Source organism: Anas platyrhynchos, chromosome 5, assembly GCF_047663525.1.
Source record: "Anas platyrhynchos isolate ZD024472 breed Pekin duck chromosome 5, IASCAAS_PekinDuck_T2T, whole genome shotgun sequence".
NCBI classification, from domain to species: domain Eukaryota; kingdom Metazoa; phylum Chordata; class Aves; order Anseriformes; family Anatidae; genus Anas; species Anas platyrhynchos.
This window is the reverse complement of record NC_092591.1, coordinates 60,794,027-60,815,356: the sequence shown is the minus strand read 5'-3', so window position 1 is coordinate 60,815,356 and position 21,330 is coordinate 60,794,027. Positions and strand designations below refer to the sequence as shown.

General features: G+C 38.2%; 1 protein-coding gene across 14 annotated transcripts in view; it reads right to left on the bottom strand.

The window, feature by feature from the left end:
* Window positions 1-21,330, bottom strand: part of PLEKHA7 (pleckstrin homology domain containing A7) — a 133,047-nt gene that overhangs the window by 14,730 nt on the left and 96,987 nt on the right. For 11 of the 14 annotated variants that reach the window (XM_072039294.1, XM_072039303.1, XM_072039296.1 and 8 more), the window contains 11 exons: window positions 18,146-18,665; window positions 16,008-16,094; window positions 15,500-15,619; window positions 13,623-13,676; window positions 8,546-8,614; window positions 8,280-8,360; window positions 7,188-7,337; window positions 5,701-5,802; window positions 2,045-2,153; window positions 723-961; window positions 96-284 (listed from right to left, as the gene is read on the bottom strand). In XM_072039294.1, the coding sequence (XP_071895395.1) occupies window positions 96-284; window positions 723-961; window positions 2,045-2,153; window positions 5,701-5,802; window positions 7,188-7,337; window positions 8,280-8,360; window positions 8,546-8,614; window positions 13,623-13,676; window positions 15,500-15,619; window positions 16,008-16,094; window positions 18,146-18,665 (1,720 nt within the window). The remainder of the gene's footprint in view (window positions 1-95; window positions 285-722; window positions 962-2,044; window positions 2,154-5,700; window positions 5,803-7,187; window positions 7,338-8,279; window positions 8,361-8,545; window positions 8,615-13,622; window positions 13,677-15,499; window positions 15,620-16,007; window positions 16,095-18,145; window positions 18,666-21,330) is intronic. The other 3 variants (XM_038179301.2, XM_038179298.2, XM_072039292.1) reach the window with 2 other exon arrangements.

Genomic DNA, 21,330 nt, shown 5'->3' with positions numbered 1-21,330 from the left:
AGATCCATTCTCTGTCTCTTTGTTACAAAACAGTATCTTGCATTATAGGTTCACACAATCTTAAAGTGCAGGTTTATAAATCTGTGAGTGCTCACCCTATAATCTCCATTTACATACTGTCCTAGTTCTCTGTCTCTCTTTCTTTCATCTGACTGCCGTTTCAGGCCCCGCACCGACGTGTGCCTGATGACAGTGGCTTCTCTTGGGAGAGGTGGAACGGCTGGTGGCTGATCTTCAGGACTGTATAACTGAGGGAGAGGAGGTCTGGGTGGTGCTTCATCTTCCTGGTAATGGGAAAACACAGGTATTTGGCAAACAGTCTGCAAACCGTCTGGCATAAACTGTCTGAAATTTCATTACATTGCATGAGTTATTTATGACTGCTTTAGCATGCTCTTCACTGTCCTCCAGGTCTTGAGGTGTTAAAAGCAAACGAGACCCAAGAAAGCTAACAACCAATCAACCAAAAAGCATTTCCAAAGAAGAGCAAGGAAGGCTCTGCCTTGGTATGCTGTACAGCAGTATATGGCCCCTGTGCATAAACCTCCCAGTTAGAGACATTCTCCTGTATTTGTTATAGCTCAGTTTCATTACAAACCCCTTAAGCGTCTCCTTGTTATGCCTCCACACTGCGTGCACTTAGTAACCATGAAAGCTTTCAGTGTTTCAGCCAGAAGCAAATGGAAACAGTGGTGAAGGAGTCTCACAACAGCAGTACTTACAACCTTTGGCTTTAGCCTAACTGGTGACTGAAGAGGCGGCTCGATTTTCTTCAGCTGCGGTGCTTGGTGCTGCGTTCTGGCCTGGAAATAAGGCTGTGGATACAGCCTAACCTCCAAAGAAGGTTTGACCGGGCTGGGTGGAGGGCTCTGTGGAATGGAGGGTTTGCTATCCACGGTTGTAAGAGAAGCTGGTAAGGAAGGCACTGTAGACTGAGAAAATGAAGGCACTGTTTTTCTCTCTAGGGGAGAAATATGAACAGATGTTAGACACTGTTACATGTGTGCTTCTTGTAGCTATCAACTATGTTCATAGGAATAGAAATTAACTTCCTTAGGCTTTAAAAAACAGCCTTAACACTGCATGTTATTTTCAACACAAATGGTTTGTTTTGGTTTTTTTTTTGAATACAAAAATCTATGATTGGCAGATTATAGGATGGGCAACATTTTCTTGATGAGGATCAAACATGCCCTTCAGGCTAAAAATAAAAACCTACACTTTAATATCAGCCAGTGAAATCCCCTGGCAATGGAGAGAGGGTGAGAAGGAAGGAAAAGCCCGCGAGTCACATGCAGGCAGTTCACCAGCTGGATATGGCCCCACTCAACAGATTCCTTAAGATGCCTCTAGATCTAGACACAGCTAAGCACAATAGCCATACCTCAAATAAAATAAAATCTCACCATCTAAGAACAATTTTATCTCTGTGCATACAAGGTAAGCAAAGATACTTTAAGTATGAAGTGAGTTTACAGGAGGCATTAACAGCCTCTTGCTATCCCAACGTGTCAGGTCTTTTCTTTGAAATATAATAAAGCAATTGAAATGCAGACCACACACACTTTCCCTTCCTCTTTTCCATAGCTGATGTTGTTGCTCTGCCCACCAAACACCTGCCTGAAGAGGGAGGGGGAAGGTAACTATGACAAGGGCAGCTGGGCAGCATCCAAGGGAAAAATAACAGATGAGTGCAGAGAGGAGCTCCTGGACGGGATGTAATGTGGATACTGCTATGGTATGAGCTTGTTATGTGAGAGAAGCTCTTCCTGCATCTTGCACAGCTTACCCCACTAGTATTATTATTGTTGTTGTTGCCTTTTCTATGGCTTGTTACATTTTAGTATGTTAAACCAAATGAAAAACATTTTAAGACCTCAATCGAAGAAACACCAAGATAATGTGCTCAAGCTACAGAGATTTCTGCTGCAGTGCAGAATTACCTGCATTTTCTGTGTTAGAGCGTATTTCTAGACAATTCCCACAGACCCAAAGATTCACCAGCATTTGTATATTTCTAACATTTTAATTATGTTCTCCTTACCTGGATTCTTGATAGAGTCTACTATGGTTTTGTAATTTGCTTTATTTGCACTCAAGCCAGCTGTAACGTCTTCAATCCTCCACAAGTCTTTTTGTATTTGTGCTTTCTCCTGATTGTTTATAATAAAAGAGAAGATATATATACATATAAAACCCATTTTAATTTATAATGGGGTTATCCTGTTTTTGATACCAGAACCAAACTGATTTTCCAGAACTTACATGAGAACCTAGGAGTCTAGAAACGGGTTAAATGTTTATTTTAACATTTAACAAACAAACAAACCACCTCAACCAACATATCTCACACGTAGGCCCATAACATTTAGAGCATTTTCTGAGTCAGGGAAGACTTTCTAGAGAATAGATAGGGAATGGGACATCACCATACTGTTCCCTACATTATTATTCAGACTGCAAAAACCTAATTTCATATTCTACATACAGTGAGCTTACAGAACCTTTTAATTTGACCCCAAATTAAATTCTCACATCTTTCGAACACCTTTCAGGCTGATAAGGCGGTGTCACAAAACTACTGGACATGATGTGTTACAGATTGAAACAACATCCCTCTGTTCTCCCAGGATTCAGTCCCATCTGGTACCCTATTTGCTCTACTGATTCTTTCCCACAGGCAAGACCGGGAAGCTTTGTCCACAGTCCAGATCCTGCCCCTGACTCTATCTTGTGGCTGGAAGCCCTGGCTGCTGAAGCCACCACTTCAGCCATGCATTTATTGCAATCACCATAAATAGCTGTTTTCCCCTCTGTTTGTGGGTTTTTATTTTTTTCCCCAGGTTGGGAGTAATCTTGATACTTTATGGTAAGCCATTATTATTTCCTATGGAATTAATGCCTGATAAATCTTCCTTCAAAAATCGGCGTTAAGAATAAACTTAATGATATTGTTTTCCTTGTGGTTTTATAACGAAAGCTGAAGGCACTGCAACACTTTAGTCAGGAATTGCATACAACCTCCTTAAGAACCCCAGAAATCCATCACTTGCCAGGAGCTGCAAAATAACCGCTAATTAATCCTATAAACCTGAAAGAGAAAAACTTCAGTAAAAGCTCTTAAACCTCGTAGAACTAGGGAAAACATATCAATTGCTTTCTACTTTCTGTCTTACATTAGAAAATATGTCCAGCAAAGTAACAGATCAGGAAACAGGGTGCCAAGAACACCAACATTTAAATGATGGAGAACGTTATTTGCCTGTAGTAAACTCACTCGATAGATGGGACATAACTTGAAAGATTGTCAGGAAGAAAACCATAAATTTACAAATTTCATTTCATTTTTCTGAGATTAATCATCCCACAAGGCACAAAATGATGGATTTACAATAATCAAACCTCAAGATTGGTCACAAAAAACAACATACACATACAAAAAATTCTTTCCCTGAAACCACTCAGAAAAATGTTGGATCAGTAATATACAAAAAAAAAGATCTTTTAATATTATTTCTTCCCGCTACTTAACTCTTTATGTGAAGACAATATTTTAAACCAAAAATGGAATAAGTCCAAAAGATAAACAGATGAATTTATTTTTAAATTATGAAAACCAGGACTGCTGTTTACCAGAGGGTATAAATATACTTTATGGGCAAGCATGAAAAGTTAGCTTGGAGAGAGAAATTAATTTCTCTAACTTCCTTCACACAGAAACATAATTTAGCATGATTTATAAAACCAGAGCAGAAACACTTAACAACTGAGAAGTCATCACTGACAAAATAGAACTTCAAAGTTAATTTCAGCATGACCAGATCCCAACCCTTAAGCAAAAGACAATGAAGCTACAATCTTGAAAGCAAGATTTACTTCAACCAAGCTGCTCAAACCATTTAGATTTTTACCTCTTAATTAATGATATATAAAAACAGTATTAGCCATTTCCTATGGCAGCTTGAGCCTGCAATTTTATTGATTTTTCAGTAATATTCCATGAAGACTACAGGCTTTTTTGTGTGTGTGGTGTTGTGGGTTGTTTTTTTTGGTTTGTTTGTTTTGGTTTGACTTGGTTTGTTGCTTTTGTGTGTGTGGTTTTGTTTGCTTTTTGTTGTTGTTGTTTTTAAGTACAACATGTATTTAATGCTATTGTAAAATGCTAGGTAAATAGTCTTGAGCCTATGCACGCTTGGGCAGACACCTAAAGACCCCAGTGATTATGGGCACTTAAAAATCAGCCTTCTTTGAAAGACTGTGATTTTAATAATATTCTGTACTTTCCAGAAAAATCAGCTCCCCTTAATATCTCCAAAATGGATATTCAGAAACATTTTTTAAAGTCTTAGCCAAAGACAAACTTATCTCTGCATATATTTAAATGTGCATGTACATATTTAAGTATAGACACATAAAAACACGTCCCATGTGTAGGTCTGTGTGCAGGCATGTGTATGCATGTATGTACATGATATGAGATGTTAAACTAAGTTCACATTTTTTTCAGTGCAAGCCATTTTCCCTTCCACGTGTACTGCTAAGTCACATGCCATACAGCCAGTATTTTAAGCACGTTCAATGCAGAACTGAAAACTGTTTGTTAAAGTACTTTTTTAAAGTATGTTCCATGTAAACCTGTAATTTCCCTTTGCTAATCAAAATGACTTCATACAGGGATGATCTTATTCTACTCCTGGGATTTTTTGGAGGGATGTATTCTACAGCTGATCTGAAATGTGTAACACTCTGGCTCCAAAAACTAAGCACAAACACAGCCCAAAATGAAAAGCGGCTGAAAATGGAATTTTAAGATAGACGAAATCTAAAAAGGTTTTACACCTCTTTTGTTCTGATACAGGTTTATACATTAATTGCAAAACCAGACTAACTCACATCCGACCAGATGTTTGTTGCAAATATATACATTTAAAAACTCAACTAGAGAGCTGTTTTATTCCAGAATACTTGGAAAAGTAGACTAAGAGTTAACCAAGTTATATACATTGAGCTTGTTCCTTGTGCTTTAAAAGAAAACTATTCTGCTTTGACACAGGAAAAGCAATCTGGACTGTATTCCTTTCTCTGTGAAAAAAATCATCAGTCGTTAGCAGATTTGTAGAAATAACCTCATACACCACATCCAGTTCAGCAAGCAGAATAGCTTAGCTTCAAACAAAGCTTCTTGGTAAGATTCAAAACAGAAGAACTGATTTAAAACTGAGATGCCTTTCAATTACTGATGGCTTTTAAACACTTATTCCACTTCACAAAACAAGCCGCAGAGGTAAGTCTCCCATAAGTAGAAGAACATGACAAAGAACAAGTAACTACAATAACAAGCTAGAGGCTGAGGTTCTTAAAAATGGATAAAGAAGCCAATGTCAGATCAAATAAATGGAAGACTAAGAAGTCCTGCACAGTCTTATAAATTAAATACGTTATCAATGTCGAGATGTCAGCATGTAATAAAAACATAATAAAATAATGACAAATTTGCAGAGACAACTCATGAGAAACTATTAGGCTGGAAGCTAGCTAGTTACTGTGCAGCTATGCTGTTACCATTTCTGAACTTTGCAAACTTAAGACATGACAGATGAATACAGTGCCAAAATTGCAGAGGTTCTCTCACGAGATGATAGCTTTCAAGTTCAGATAAAATCTTCTCACAAGCAAGCCAGCGTTGGGAAACAGACTCACCTGAGATACCAAAGAACTATTCATCTGTTCCTGTAAGGCTTTTTTCAGCTGGCTCACATCGTTTTCTAGTTTCAGATATTCATTCCAGGCATTTTCCATTTCCTAATGACAAATGAAATATTCTAATGCAATGTTATGATAAACCTGGATATCACTCTATCCATTTCTTAAGCATAAAACTGGTGTTTAACACTTGAACTGACTCTACCATGCTATGAAGGAAGAAAGTCTACTCCAGTTCTATTTCCTTGAACCTTCCCCCTCTATTTAAAATAAATTTGCAATTAGAATTCAAACAGTCACCTAAACCAGAATTCGTATTATGAAACACAAAGCAGGATATTCTTTAAAAGCTCTACTGACTGTACTGCAATGTCATTATAAGCAAATAAACAAGCAGATACTTGGAAAATAAAGCTATCCTAATCATCCTTACGTTACTTAGACTACTTCCAACGCCCCTGGCACCACAGCCTGCCTTCTGACCCAGGCCTGCAAAAAATCTGAAGTCTGGAGTAGTTTCTATGTAAGGAGGGACGGAGTAGGGTTTTTGTTTGTTTGTTTTTCTCTGTAGTCTGGCAAAGACATAACTCGGGACTTGAGGGGGAGAAATAATGGAGGTTTACAAAACCCTGAGTTGCACAGAGAAATTGACTGGCTGTTCCCCATCCTTTCTCACACAACAATATGGGTCTACCACATCAAACAAGCGTGAGTCAGGCTCTAAACAAATCAAGTGGCTGTCCACACAGTCGGGAACAGTTCTGTGCAATACTTTGCCAAGTGATGTTTTGGATGCAAAAGGTTCACAGAATTTAATAGGAGTCTCGGACAGATACTCTGGTATAAGATATACTGAGGATTGTTGAAGAGATAAAAAATATATTTTATATTTAAATAGTATTTAAATACGTTTAAATACTACTGGCATCTTAATGTTCAGATCTTAGTATAGAAAAGGCGTTCTAGAAACAATCGTACAAAGAGATGTTCCCACATTCATTAAGAGATAAGAATAATACAGTGAGTGCATAACACCCAGGCTTAAAATGTTCTCTTTCACAGCCAATTCTTACAAATATTTTTGCTTTTAAATGTTTCGATTAAGTCATAATATTAACAGTACATTTTGACTGAAATATAAACAGACATTTCCAAGCCCTTTTCCCTTGGAAAAATACCATGGAATCATGCTTATATTTCCACTGCGAAAAGGGCTACCTGAAAGATTTGCAGTGTAAGCCCCATACATGAATGGCAGAACTATAAAGAAATCTTCACGCACTTTTTGGGGGTGGGGAGGGCAGAACGAGATGGGTGCATTGAAGAGGAAAGCTAGAGACGTAGTTTAAATTGTTCTGATTTAGCGTCCTGTACCTTAACAAAATCCGTTCACAATAGGACTTAATTTCCCCATCCAAAGGGGAAAAATACAGTTTAACTGGCATTTTAGTTACTGTTTCCTTGAAACAACCAAAACCACATACCGTCGAAACTTTGGATATTTCAGCCCGAATATGTATGAGGTCCTCTTGCAAAAGTCTCTGCTGGTAGGAAATTTTTTCTGCATGCTGTGGTTGGTCTTTGTACTGTTCCATCTGCCTGTGTAAAACCTCCAAAACTGACTCCAGCTGATCCTAACAGAGAAGCAGGCAGCAGTAAGCATTTACAGCAAACTTCACTAAATTACCTGTGTGAATACAACAGCTGTTTTTCATGCCCACAGTATTTCCTCTAAGCCACTACGTTAGCATTGACCTCCTACTGTGGAGACTAGGATGTGAATGAAAACCTGCAAGAGCTTTAATTAATCACTATAACCAAAATTCTCTGGTATTTTCCACTATATCTGCTTTGATAGCCAAGCCTGTACAAAAAAAAAAAAAAAAAAAACCTTTTGTTACTGTTCACAGCTCCACTTGTGACCTGAATGGGCATGGAGGAAAGAAGGAGGGTTCCAACTAAACTTGTCACAGAAAATATTCCAGCATTTCAGTCTTAAACCTCAGAATAAGGCTCACTATACTATCGATAAACAAGCATAGGTCTCAAATCACTACAGACCAGTAGCTCGTTTTTTCTTTTTTTTTTCTTTAAATAAAGACCATACAAGTTGGACTCGATGATCTTGAGGTCTCTTCCAACCTAGAAATTCTGTGATTCTGTGAAGTTACAGAGAGTGTTCAGTATGGCTCTTGCTCGCACACAGAAGCACGCTGCTGTTAATGCAAACAATGTTTGCGCAGGTGGGAAGAAGTGCAAATGAAACGTGATTCTGCCTCCCACCACAGGCGTATTGAGGCATTAAGCAGAAGCATACAGAAATGTGTATGCACCCCAATTTTTGAAAAATGCCAGAAAATGAAATATATGTAGTTTTAAAACATTCACTTACAAAAACTCATTTTCTAAAACAACGTAACTCAATCCTTACATTGTGTAACATTGTATTTTTCCATATATTTATATATACAAAGAAAAATACTGCAATGCAAACAGCATCCGGTAATTTGATTTTTTGTTTGCAATTCTGTAGTTTATAACGATTTATTTTATAAAAATCTTTTTCATCTACTCACTTTATTTTCCTTCAGAGCTCTTATTTTGTCCTCCAAGTCCTGCAGAATTCTGTCCTGCTCACAGAAAATGCTCAGCTTGACCTTAAAATAAAATCATTTATATATTACATATAATATTAAATTAATATAATAATATTAAATTTCTAAAAAGAAGAACAGCCTCCACTAACAATAACTTACCCCAACAAGCATAAGAAATGCGAACAATTAACAGTACAAATAGCCAAAACAATGCAAGAGGTTCCAAAGTGGTATTTGATACTTACATCAATATCACTTTCTGCAATCTTGACAGGTTTTGTACTTCGTTCTTTTAATGTGTCACGCCCTGTCACCTAAGAGGAAAAGTTTTTAAAGATCTGAGAAATTTGTTTCAAACTAAAACTTCACTATGCTTCAGCAATGAAAAAAAAAAAAAGTTTTGTTGAATATTCAAGTTTATCAACAGAGATAGACAAAATTTTGGATACAAGGCTTTTCAAAAATGCCACTATTTTTTCAGGGAGGTAATCAGAAAGGATTATTAGTTATATTAGGTTATTTAATTACTCTTAGAGTAGCTTAAAATTCTGTAGAGAATAGCATAATCCCCTCTGTCTATGGTTATGACGGTCCTGTTCCTGAAAAACCTCAGAGTTTTAACTGTTCACCTTTAATACCTTTCTTGAACCCGAAGGACCTGAATAGCTCCTTTAAATGTGTGATTGCAAGAATAACAGCATTAATTAATGACTAAAAATATATCTTTCTGGCAACTGTTTCATTCTGCAAAGGACAGTCTCTTCCATAGTACAAGGTGAATTTTATTAAAGATAGACTGCTAAAAGAGTGCTAGGGTGGAATTTAAATGTAATTAATCTATTTTGACATGCTTATAACATACCAAATCTCTCATTCCATAAATTACTGCTTCCACATGCCATTTCTGGTGAGATTATCATCTTCTCACGTAACGCAGTTTTTACATCAGTACAGAAACTATACTATATGATACTCCCAGCAATCTTAAAAGAAAGGTATGTCTGGCCCCGCAGAAAAGTTTATTACTTCCACTGTTTATATTCGACCCTTTTGGCGAATAAATAAGGCTAAGAGAATTGTCACAGAATACAGCTCACAAATCACATGGGTTTTGTGAGCTTTAAAATCAAAAGGCTAAATGGTACTCAATTAGAGCACTTTTATATTTTGTTAAAGCAAATATTATCTTATGAAAGAAACAGCTGGCGTTCAGTATAGCGCTCGTATATCTTGTATTCTTTCATACAGGAAAGGATTTATGAATAAATGTTCACCTAATTATTGTACTCAATAATATAAAACCAAAAGTTTTTTTGTTGTTGTTGTTTGTGGTGGTTTTGTTTTGTTTTACTTATTTTTTTTTTTTAGTGGGAGAGAAGGGGCCGTTTGCCATTTGCTGACTCTGGTACAGATTTCAAGCGACACAGTTTACTGGTCAAGCTACCAGGGTCCTACAGGATCACACTACCTTTCTTTAAAGTAATTGAATTTTACAGCAAGTCTAAATAAATCTTTGATACAACCTCAGTTTCTCCTTTAACATGGTGCATGAAGTTTGACAGCTATAGATAATATTTGCAAAGAAACTACATTTAAGACAGAAGATTACGTTCATTTATGTTTAAGGTCTCCTCTCCTCCAACTGTGGTCTCCCTTCACATACTTATCATGGGATTTCACGTGGGGAAAGTTACACGTCTGCTACTTCCCCACTACCAAAATCAAAAGCATTTACTATCTCCCAAGAAACATTTCCATTTTCAAATATTTTCATCTTCAACAGTGTTATGCTTTATCTAAGAAACCCCCATCTTTTAAAGGCATTAAGGAAATTATTTAAATACTAACTCCTATGTATAACAGCAAGAAATAATTGCATAGAAACAGAACTTTAGCATATCCAAATATTAATTTTGCACATTTAATTACCTGCAAATTAACAGGATGCAAAAGCCTTTTTCAAAGCCATGAAATTAACACAAAGACATAGTCTACAGATTTGGGGGATATTTAAAATTACATAATCACAGCTGTAAGGATTTTGCTAATTTTCAAGCAGTGAACATGAGGACATAATGAAGATTCAGCATGCTTTCACATTTTCAGAACTGCACAGAGGAGTCGCTGCTTGACACAACCATTTTCAAACCATGATAAAATGAAACCAAAGTCAGCCATAACTTTGCATACAGACTGCAAAGTGGGGAGGCGGGGAGAAACCAAAAAGAAAAAAAAAAAAAAAAAAAAGGAAGAAAATCTTACAGAAAGCTCTACTGTTTACTCCAAGACACCTGTAAAAGCCAGAATATGTAAACATCGACTGCTAAGTTGAAAAGCAATGGGATGAGCGCAGTTCAGATGCAAGCAGTCTTACATGTATACTGGAAAGTAACCCCTGTGCTGAGTTCTTCAGCACTTTGTAAATCATGTTGATCAGAGGTCCGTTATTTTCTATCTGTTTCAAACAAAAGTGTAGTAACAACTTGTTACAGATCAAAGAAACACAACCTTAGCACACAAAACTCCATGAGCAGCAGCAATCTCATGCTCTCCTTCCACACGCATCCTCGAGGTTTAGGATCTATATAATCTCCCATCACAGAAGCTGTAACTGGCTATTCATCTATCTTGTTATATTTTGGACAGGTTGTCTTCAACCCTAAGACTTCTTTCCTTTCACAAAGCACACGTATAAACACACAGCACAACCTAGGATTGATTCAGAGTTGTCCAGCTGCAGCTTAAGAAGCTCCAGGACTCACAGCAAGACGTTTTCTGGTGTGTAATGCACCGTAACGCCTGCACCATGAGCTCCGTGCTGCTAACTGGAGCAACCCAGTTCAGACCTTAGTGACCCAAGTCCCTCCAATCACACTTAACCACTACTCCCATAACAAGTATTACCCGCGTGGCACAACCTTGCACTAGCAGCCTCTTTCAACTGCAGCAGAAACAAAACAGCTTCAGAAATTAGAGTGTGACTGCAGAAGAATGAAGCAGGACCACTGCTAAACCACTGAGAAGGCCCCAGATTTGCTTAAATTGGTTGCACAATTTATACCTAACAGCACAAACTTTGCTCTACCTCTGCAGGCCTCCTTCCCTGTTTCTGTTTCACATAGAAAAATACATTTTCCTATAAGCTTCTATCCCTTACTATTCCTTACTGCTTTTCTAATACAGGGTCGCACTTTTTCACCTCCGTTTTTGGGATAGAAAAAGCTGTAACACGTCACTGTGGAAATCCATTTGCAGAAAAGGCATGGTTATATATATAGCATAGAGACACAACATCTCTTTCATGCCCCATATACCTCTTTTTAATGAGTGAAAAGGAATAGAGAGTCATTGGTTTATTCTTTATCCTTTTTAAATGTCAGAAGTATCTTGCTTGCAGGAGAAAAATATTGAAATTGATTAATATTTGTCAAGTTCATCTATTTCATTTAGACAACTGTCAGGACAACGCACTGTAATACTGAACAATACCACGGTGGTATCAACATCAGAATATTTCTTAACACTTTAAAGCTTTTAAATAATACTCAAAAATAGACTGATAAAGTAAGGATAAGAACGCTTCTCTGAGGACAAAACATCTGAGTTATGATAAATTACTAAATACCATGTAACCAGTTACTGCGATCTGTTTTAATACTGTGGCATGAATTATGCAGTTAATTAAATGTTTAATAACTACGCCTTGTTGAAGAGTTATATTTCAAAACCTCTAGGAAGAAGTATCTTCAGAGATAATGGATGAAGTAAAAAAATGTTTAGCTTCAGTTCCAAAGTCTTTAATCCTATTTGAAATTGTTTAATCAGAGTGGGGCTAACTCAAAGCCCAATGAACTCAAAAGACAGACTTGAAATAAAAGGCATTATATCTAAGCCTTCACTGTCTTAAATGCAAGATACCACGTATATTAACTGTGAATTTGCCATATTCTACCTTTACCAAATCAATATGTAATTTGCTTTGTTTCATTGAGCACTCTGTTTTCCTCATGCTGCTAAACAAAGTCTCTCTTCAGTAATTTCTATTAAGCAGCAAAACACAAATTGAAGCACAACAAAGATACCTCCTCAGTTTTCACAAGGTCTCTTTATTCTCTCAGCACCCTGACCTGAATTTCACATTTCTGGCCCACAACTGAAAGAAGGTTATTCTTCTTCCGAGCTTGAGGATATTTAGCTGAGAAAGACACGACCACCTTGAAAAACCAGATCGCTCTTACAGAACCATGCTCGACACTTTGGCTGTCAAGATTTTTCATAAGGGAGTTCGAACTAACGTTATCTTTCCACAGAAAGAGCAGGTTGTCCCCATACATTGTTCTTTCTGGCTGCTTTTGGTTGGTGGAAATTCACGCAACACTGGTCCAGGTAGCTTACTAGTGGCACATCCACCACGCTCCCTCGGCATCAGGGAGAACCACGGGCATACAAACAGTACGGATAATAATAATGTGTCCCGTTTCACTCCACCTTGATTTGCAGAAACACCATAGGATTTATATAGGGTGAGACATGCTAAACAGCATGGAAAGTGGTAGACTGCTTCACTAAGCAAAATGATTATGCAGTTTGTTGTTGTTTGTTTTTTTGTTTTTGTTTTTTTTTTCTCCTTCAAAACCTGGTATTAGTAAATCTAAATTTGCTTTTGAATTGCCAACGATCAGGTGTACCAGATATGGAACACCTAATTCAGTTTAGATGGATGTTTTGATGCTCAGTGCTGTATTTTGTTATTATTAGGAAAGATGACTTAATATTACACAAACATATTTGTGCATGGGTAAATAGATAGATTTTATATCTCTTAGCTATAATAACATGAAAATAAATGAAAGGTGCCAATTAATCACCGCATTTTCACCCCAAAAAAGTAAGAGCTTATAAATACAGGATATTTTAAAAACAAGGAAAAAGCTCAAGTAGATTTAAAGGGAACAGCTGAATTGAAAAAACATCTTATTTTAGCTTAGAGGAGTTGACTTCATATTGGTTCTAATGCTACAGCAAAAAAGCATTTTGAATCTATTTTTTAATCTGGTTTCTCTAAAACCACAAAATACCATTCATCTGGAGTAGCAATAATACAAATTCTACCTACAAACTGAAGCACCTGTATTTTTTGAGTTTGCACATTAGTTCTAAAGCCACTAATATGAACACACTCAACATTTTAAGCACAAAAGTGATGGCAAAAGACAGAGTTTCTGTCTCTGGACCCAAAGTGATTTGAAAACCTGAAGGAACAAAGACGATACATAATAGGTTGCTGGGTTAAAGACAATGGAAGTAGACTCAAAGTCTTACCTTCAGATCCAAATACTCCAAATCCTTTTTGAGCTGGATATAAGTGTCATCAGCCTTGAGGTAATTACATAGAAAAAAAAAAAAAAAAACAATATATTTGAAGGTTTGAAAAATAATTCAGAATACTTGGATTGGCTATGTATACGAAAATGATGAAAGAGGAACCAAAATAACAGAGTAGGAAGTACATGAAAAGCATATTTGCTCCACCAGCATATTGCTATTTACAGCTGAAAGATGGGCAAAATATTTCCTGAGTACATTACTACCTCACGCCCACCCTCTGAAGATATGGATTTGAATCCTCCAGCTCCAACAAGGCACATAGCTACCTTAAACAACAGATTTTCAAAAGTTATTTTTTCAAGACTTTTTTTGCTGACTATTCCTTCTTCAAAAAACTTATGGGGTTGTCCTCCAGCACAGTATGTCCCTTCAGGAGAAGACTTTACCTAACCGAATGTCAGATATAAATGCCTCTAAATGCCTCTCAGATGCCTCTATGTATCAAATCATTGGAATACGTCTGAGCACATGTTATATTGTTAGATACTCATTCCTTTATTTAAGGAATATAAGAAATACGCTTCATTAATAAAATACTGAGTAAGATCTCACTCATGCGATTGGAGAAGCCACTTCACTTGTTAAGTGATAGCATTCAACTTGGTCCTTATTTCTCAGTGGCTAACTCCTAGCTGCTGTCAGCTTAATGCTATGGTTATGTTCATCTAGCAACATCTTCATGAGAGTCACTTCATGAAAAGCGTGCATACGAGTCGTAACAGAATTACTTCTTCTTTTTTCTTTTTTTGATATAAGGGGTATTTGCAACACGTAACAAAGTAAAACTTAACTGTTGCAAATTGATTTTTAATTAGCCAAAATTCCTACTTTTTTGCTGAAACTGTTGTATGTTATAATTTTATATCCTTGATTCATTAAACTTCAGAATAAAAGAAATATACAACTATACCTTATTCAAGTTTTGAACCAATCAGACTGTGTATTTAAAGAAGGAAAGAAAACTTTTTTTTTTTTTCCATAAAATCACTACATCACATTTGCATTTCTTCAGAGGTGTTCGCTTACAATTATGTCCAATATCCTTGCAAATCTGGCTGAGGACTTGGCTAGAAAGTATGCCCATTTTTAAGGAGAAATCCCTGTTGTCATAGCCCACCTTAGTGAAATTGTTCTGTAGGTGAGGGTAAGTAGAGAAAATAAACTTTTCCAAATTTAAAAATAAAAAGCCTTCAAGTTTAGGCCAATACATGGCCTCCACCAATTACAAATGTTTTATCCCTATTTTTGCAGCTCTAATACAGGCCAGAGAGCTCAACAAGTACATTTGTTTCATCTCACAGTAACGTTTCAAACATCAGTGCAATCAAGAGCACTGTTTGCTTTGTTTATGACTCAAGATGCCCACAAACTTTTTATGAGCTAATGTTCACCTGCAGAACTGACACAGTTACAAGCTCGTATGGATGTACAAACTGGCTGATGCGTTTCGACTTGCAGGTGACACAGCATGTAGGACAAGGAGCCAAACCCATCATGAAAGCAGCACAAAGAAATGGTTTTGCCTCCGAGTGAGCATAGTCTTTTAACCCACATTTCTGAAGATGCAGCATTTTCAGAAATAATATAAAGAGGAAGGACACGTAACACTTTGTAGCATATGCACTGGCACCCTGTAGCTTAAAATGCTTATCTCAGAGTGAGTACAGCAGCAAAGAAAAACTGCAAACAACCTGGGAACTGTAGAGCTCCGAAGAATGGGCAAGAAAGCACAGACTCGAGCATGCCACCGACGAAGCGTTTGCAGAGTCACAAAATGTCATAGAGCACAGAAGAGCCAAGCAGCAGCTGACCTGATAGGTGGAATTAGTTGGCAAGTGCTGCAGCAATTGTGCGATTGTGTAATTTCGTATACTAGCCAACTTAGCCTGATGTCTCCTTAATCGAATGAGAAGCAATGTTAGCTCTTCAGGCTGCAGGTATTTAGACACATTGTAAAGAGGAAATTAGCAGTCTTCAGGGAGAGTAACTGTAATTACATTTTTCACCTCAGTGCCCAGAAAGCAGTTACTTGACATGATTAAGCAATTATTTCATTAACTTCACATTTGGTCAAATAAACATAATAAAAGTGGAATCCTGTAATAACAGACAGCTCGCTCCCATTCTCATTGGGAGTACCAGCAAAATTCCTACAGGCTTTATTATTCCTACAGGTTGGCTAAGATCAAGTTTCAGATTCAGGCTATTTATGTTTAAGCTAATAAAAATAACCACTATGGAATAAGCAGAATTTTAAAAATTTACGATATTAGGATGACCAAAAAAAAAAAAGGAGAAGAAATTGCTCTTTCAACTTACCGACTTGCCATGCAAGCTGGGCGCACTCACAGTATGGGTCATGTAGCCCATAGCTGGCATGGAGCGTCGATCAACGTGAGCTGAGCTCTGTAAGAAGCCACAGGCAGAACTGTGAGGATTGTCTCAGGTGAGAGGTATGCTACACTTGAGGGGAAATTCAGAAGATATGCACCTCTGCCAGAAATTTTCTGTTTGAACTCAAGCCATGCTTAGATCAGGGAACATTCATGGGCCAGCCAGATCCTTGAGGATTAAGAACTTATAAAAGAACAAATGCAACCGGCGTAGGACCTGTGATGCTGGACAGAGCAGTGGATTCTGGCAGTGCAAGATACCTCAGAAGCTTGTGCAAAGTGCTTTTCAGCAAGTTAAAAAATATATATATTCATAAAATGTCTCGCACACAAACACACACACACACGTAATGTCTCCCAGAGAAATCAGCCTGGCTGATGCCCTTAAATAGCAGGCTTGTACTCCAGACAGTAACAATTGTGAATGCCCTCCTTTAGCCACGGAACAGTTCTCCACGCTAAGCTCCTGACGTGAGTGACACCTTGTGGCAACGGGTCCCATTAATACCAGGTTTTATTAAATAATCACATTTGATACGCCTCTTTCTGCTTATAATACAAAAACCTGCTTCACATCCATTCTTTCATCTTTTCCTCAGACTCTTCGGTTATCTTCAACACAGACTAAACGTCTGATGATTTATTTTTGTTCCTCTGAATTTTACTGTATGCTGTTTTGTTCTGCCCCAACCCTCCCCCCTTTTTTTTTTAAGGTGTAACTGAATAGAATTAAGTAAAGCATGCCAGGGAGGGGGAAGCATCACAGATTTCTGTGGACACATGCATTTAAATATAAAATGATGCTGTGTGTTTACATGAACATGAGTGTTTTTCTCCAGAAATGTCTATGGAAAAGTTTTACAGACAACGAAGATTTTGTTTTCATACATTGGTAAAACCAATGTGACATAAAAACGTTTTATTCTGTGAGTAAAATTTATGCAGCTACATTACACAGGAAGGGAAGAGCCTTCTGCACATTCCTTCGTAAGGGATGTAATGCTGCTTCAACTTACACGTGGAGAAACCAATGCCTGGTATAACATAATCAGGAGTTAAAAAAATAGCAATAATTTTCAGTGCTGCACATCACCGGACTACTTCATTCTCTGACAGAATGTTATAAATCTAGAGATGCTGAAAGACATCTGACAGCTACACAGCATCTACTAGGAAAAATCTCAGCTGTGCATGAAGCTGGCATGCAACCTCAGTTCATGGTCCTGAACAGCCACGCTGGATGTGCATGTGCAAGACTCTGCAAATACTTTCCCCAGCTGAGCCCACGGATGAAGTTAAAGAATTGGCTGAATACAGAGGCTTTCATTCCCACTTATTCCGGTGTAAAAGCTACCAAGGCAAGTTCTACATTGATTGAATCCTGAATTTCCCTAATTTCCTCAGGCAAGGAGAGCCACGTGGAGTACTGAGTTAGAAAACCTCCAGATAAGAGTTTAGTGAGTACAATCAACTGCTCTGCAATTCTGCAGGAGGTTAATGTTTCGGACCAACACAATTTGACTTTGGTTAGCCCAGTGCTATCAACTCCACAAAGGGCATAAACCATCAAATGTATGAGAAAGTATGACTAAAAACTAATAACTAAAAACTCAATCAGCTCCAAGACTAACTACACTAGCAAAAGGTTAAGAGAAAGTAGATATGGCAAACACTTCAGGCCACGGCCATAAGTATACAATCAAGGAAGAGTTCACCCTGCTGTCTTTTATATTCTTGCCTATGTACTCTATAAATTAAAATTCTATAATGTGCATGTTTTATAGACACACATGTAAATCTCCAGCTTTTGAATAACAATATTCCAAATCCATGTGATGTGCCACAAGTATTTGTTGTTTGGAAAGGCAAATTAATAAATCTGAAATGATCCCAAAGACATGAATTTTAGGAGAAAACTGCTCATTGTATTAACCCTTACAACTTGCACCATCTTTCATACACAAGGCAGGATGCAATGTGAATTACTAAATGAATTACTAAATGAAATAATTCATGATGCTACATGTAAAGTAGTTTGAAATTATTGTTATACTGCATACAAACCTTTACAGCGTGACTTCGTATCTTCCTGGGGGATCCAGAGAAAGGGCTGTCTGCAGTCTGCCTCTCATCAGATGGTTTAACCGTAAGCCTTTCTGCAGGAGTGTGTGGTCTCCTTGGGGGAAAGCCTTTCGGTGGCCCAGGTGGAGGAATATCAGATGGAGAGGGTGGAACGGATATCGAGCGTGGGACATCCAGCGAACTTTTTGACTTACCCCGATCCATAAAATCCGAAGAGCCTACGTACAGCGGGGCAGTGGGGCTGCCATGCTTAAATTGCTGTCTCTGCTGCCACTCATAGAGCTGCCAAACAGTTCCGTCCTTATTTGCTTTCCTTTCCTCCTGGGACATCTTCAAGTGGCTGACACGGTCTTGTGCGTACTTGTAGTCACTCGGCAAGTTGCGGTTTGGTGGCGGCGGTGAGCTCCCTGAAGGCTGCCTGGTATTCTTTGGCAAAGTGTGATAGTTCTCAGGAAAAGGTGGATTGGGGCCCTGACGGGTAAGAGTCTGATCAGAAGCAAGGCTGCAAAGGGATGGGGGGAAGGGTAAAAATTAAGCATATATTGGTGAGTAAGAGTGGGTGATTAAAATAAAACAATATAAAGCCTCTAATAACATCAGCTACAGGAAACACCACACAGGATTCCTTTAAAAAGGAACTTACAACAACATTAACAAAGTAATATTGATGAAACCGACCCTGCACAAAAATACTACGTTGTATTCGTGGACTGATAATAATACCTCTAAGCAGAGGCTATTCATTTAGTGTCTGCCCTAGAAGGACCTACTAGAAATAATCTTAAGGGACAGATTACCAGTACTTAGACCAAAAAAAGCGCGAAGAACGCGAAGAAAGGCATCATTGTAAGATTTAAAGAGCGATCTGTAAATGAATATGCATTTTTTCTGGAAGTCTGTTCACCACCAGGTGGTGCAGTTTGCGAAGCACAAATCCACGCTCATCGCAAACAATTCCCTTGAAGAAAGGAAGCAATCTCACCCATTGCAGAATGAGCATCTTACACACTTCGTGCTTTGTTTACATGAACATAAAAATTATATCACACAGGGAAAGCCAGGAAACTTTGATGCAATTGCCTAGGTACAGGCAGGTTGCAATTCCTCTGTGTATGAAGTAAGGAGAAACCTCCAGCTAAGACAACAGGCTGCAATCGGGTGGCACCTCCTACCACACGAGGTTTCAGACCCTTAAAAGTAATTTGTGTTATGGAAAAACAGCCACTATGACAATGTGCCAATATCTAGAACAGGAAAGGGACAGCATCCCGAATGACTCCAATCAGGCCCTAGTGAACTGTGGACACTTGCTTTTCTCAGAAATCAAGAGGAAAATGAACAGAAGTAGATGTTCTTGAGACTCTCCCTCTTTTAAATGATGAGGTATAACGAATATAAAAAGGAAAGCAGACGGTGAAGAGTGAAAAAAATGGCCTATGCCATATGATTATTTACCACAAAAGTCATTCAGGACCTGCAATGGTGAGCAGCTACACGCAAGGTATTGTAGAGAGAGCAGTTAATTGTTCAAAAGAAAACAAATGCAATTATTGGAAACATGATGTCCATTCCTGGCAACACACAGAAGCTAACAAAGACAAGTAAAGTCTCTTCCTATCCAACTCAGGAAGATTTCTGCATGGTAGGAAAATAAATATGTTTAACACTGTATTTGCAAGAAAGGAAATTCCTCAACACGACATTATTTAGCTGGGAAAATATTCGGCTGATTTTTATCAGACTGATTTTTTTGGTTAGTGTGAATAAACTGTGCATTCACTGTGTCTATCCAGGCACTGAAACCAGATCAAAGACAAATAATTTCTGGACAGCTGCTGGCGGATGGTCCCAACCTTTAAATACTTGAAATTCCCTTCAAGCTGCCTTCCAGGCTCTAGATTTCTCTCAAAGGCTGAGATGAACCTTACTGAAGTAGCTACTCCCCTCTGCTGAGAGGGGAGAGGGTTTAAGTGGCTCCCCTGGCCCGCAGTGCATCCAGCAGTGAGCTGTCTCAGAGAGACGAATCTCCCCAGTGCCTGACAGCTAACATTTGCTAGTTAGCAAACAGTGCCGAGTGCTTTACAAAAAGAGAAAGTAAAATACTTATTGGAGAGATCTAAATACCTATAAAAAGGGTGTAATGCGGGCAAATAATCATACAAACTACTGCTACATTTGTGTGAGGCAACTCGCTGAAAGAGCTCTTTCTTGTCGTAACCCACTTGCTGGCACATCTTTATACACCTGAGCCAGGAGAAAAACTGTACTCCTACTGTCTTCCAAATTTAAAGGCTTCTCCATCCTAAGCGGTTCTTTGTTTGTAGCATTTCAGGTGGAATAACCATGGAGCAACAAGTAATTGAGTGCTCCGCTCATACTCAAATGAAAAGGGAAAGTCAATCAAATGATCATCTCTACTTTAAATGTCCATATCCCGAAATCAATAGCACAGCTGACACGATCATATCACTTTTATCTACCAGTTAAGTGCACTGCAACAGCCTCAGCAGGTTGGGAGAAGGTGCCATTTCAAAGCCTGAGCCATTGCTCCTTGGAAAGGCAGCATGCAATTCACTCCGAATGCAAAGAAAGCATTTGTCAGGGGAAGACGAGAAAAACAAGGTCACCTGAGCTAGAACAGAACATGAAGAAAGTTCTTAAGGTAAGAAGCAAATAACTCAAATACACGTGTAGTTAGATTTTGGTTACAGCACTGCAGTTAGCTAACTATTGGGAGGTTTCGCTGCATACTTGGCAGCTGAGGGAGCTGCTCCTACCTCGAGCAAAGGCTGGCACCTGCAACAGCACTACCTTGACGCTACGCCTGAAGCTCACTTACTGGCAAGAGTAATCAGGAAGAAAAGAGCACTTCTTTAGGTATAAGTCAAGCGTGCTCACTGCCTCTATTTGTGATGTGAAAAACCTCAGCAAAGGTTTTCCAAACAGAATGAGCCTTAAACCTTAACCAGAATTAACCTTAAATTTCTCACTGTGTCTACGGTGAGAAATGTTAGCTTCAAGAAGCATTTAAAAAAAAAAAAATCCTCCTAAAAACCACATTAACGTCTCCCATTGTTCTACGTTACAATTAGATTTTAGCAAATCTGTAAGGTACTAACTCAGCCAGCTACCCACATCTGAAAACCCCTCGTGCTCAGCAGAGAGCG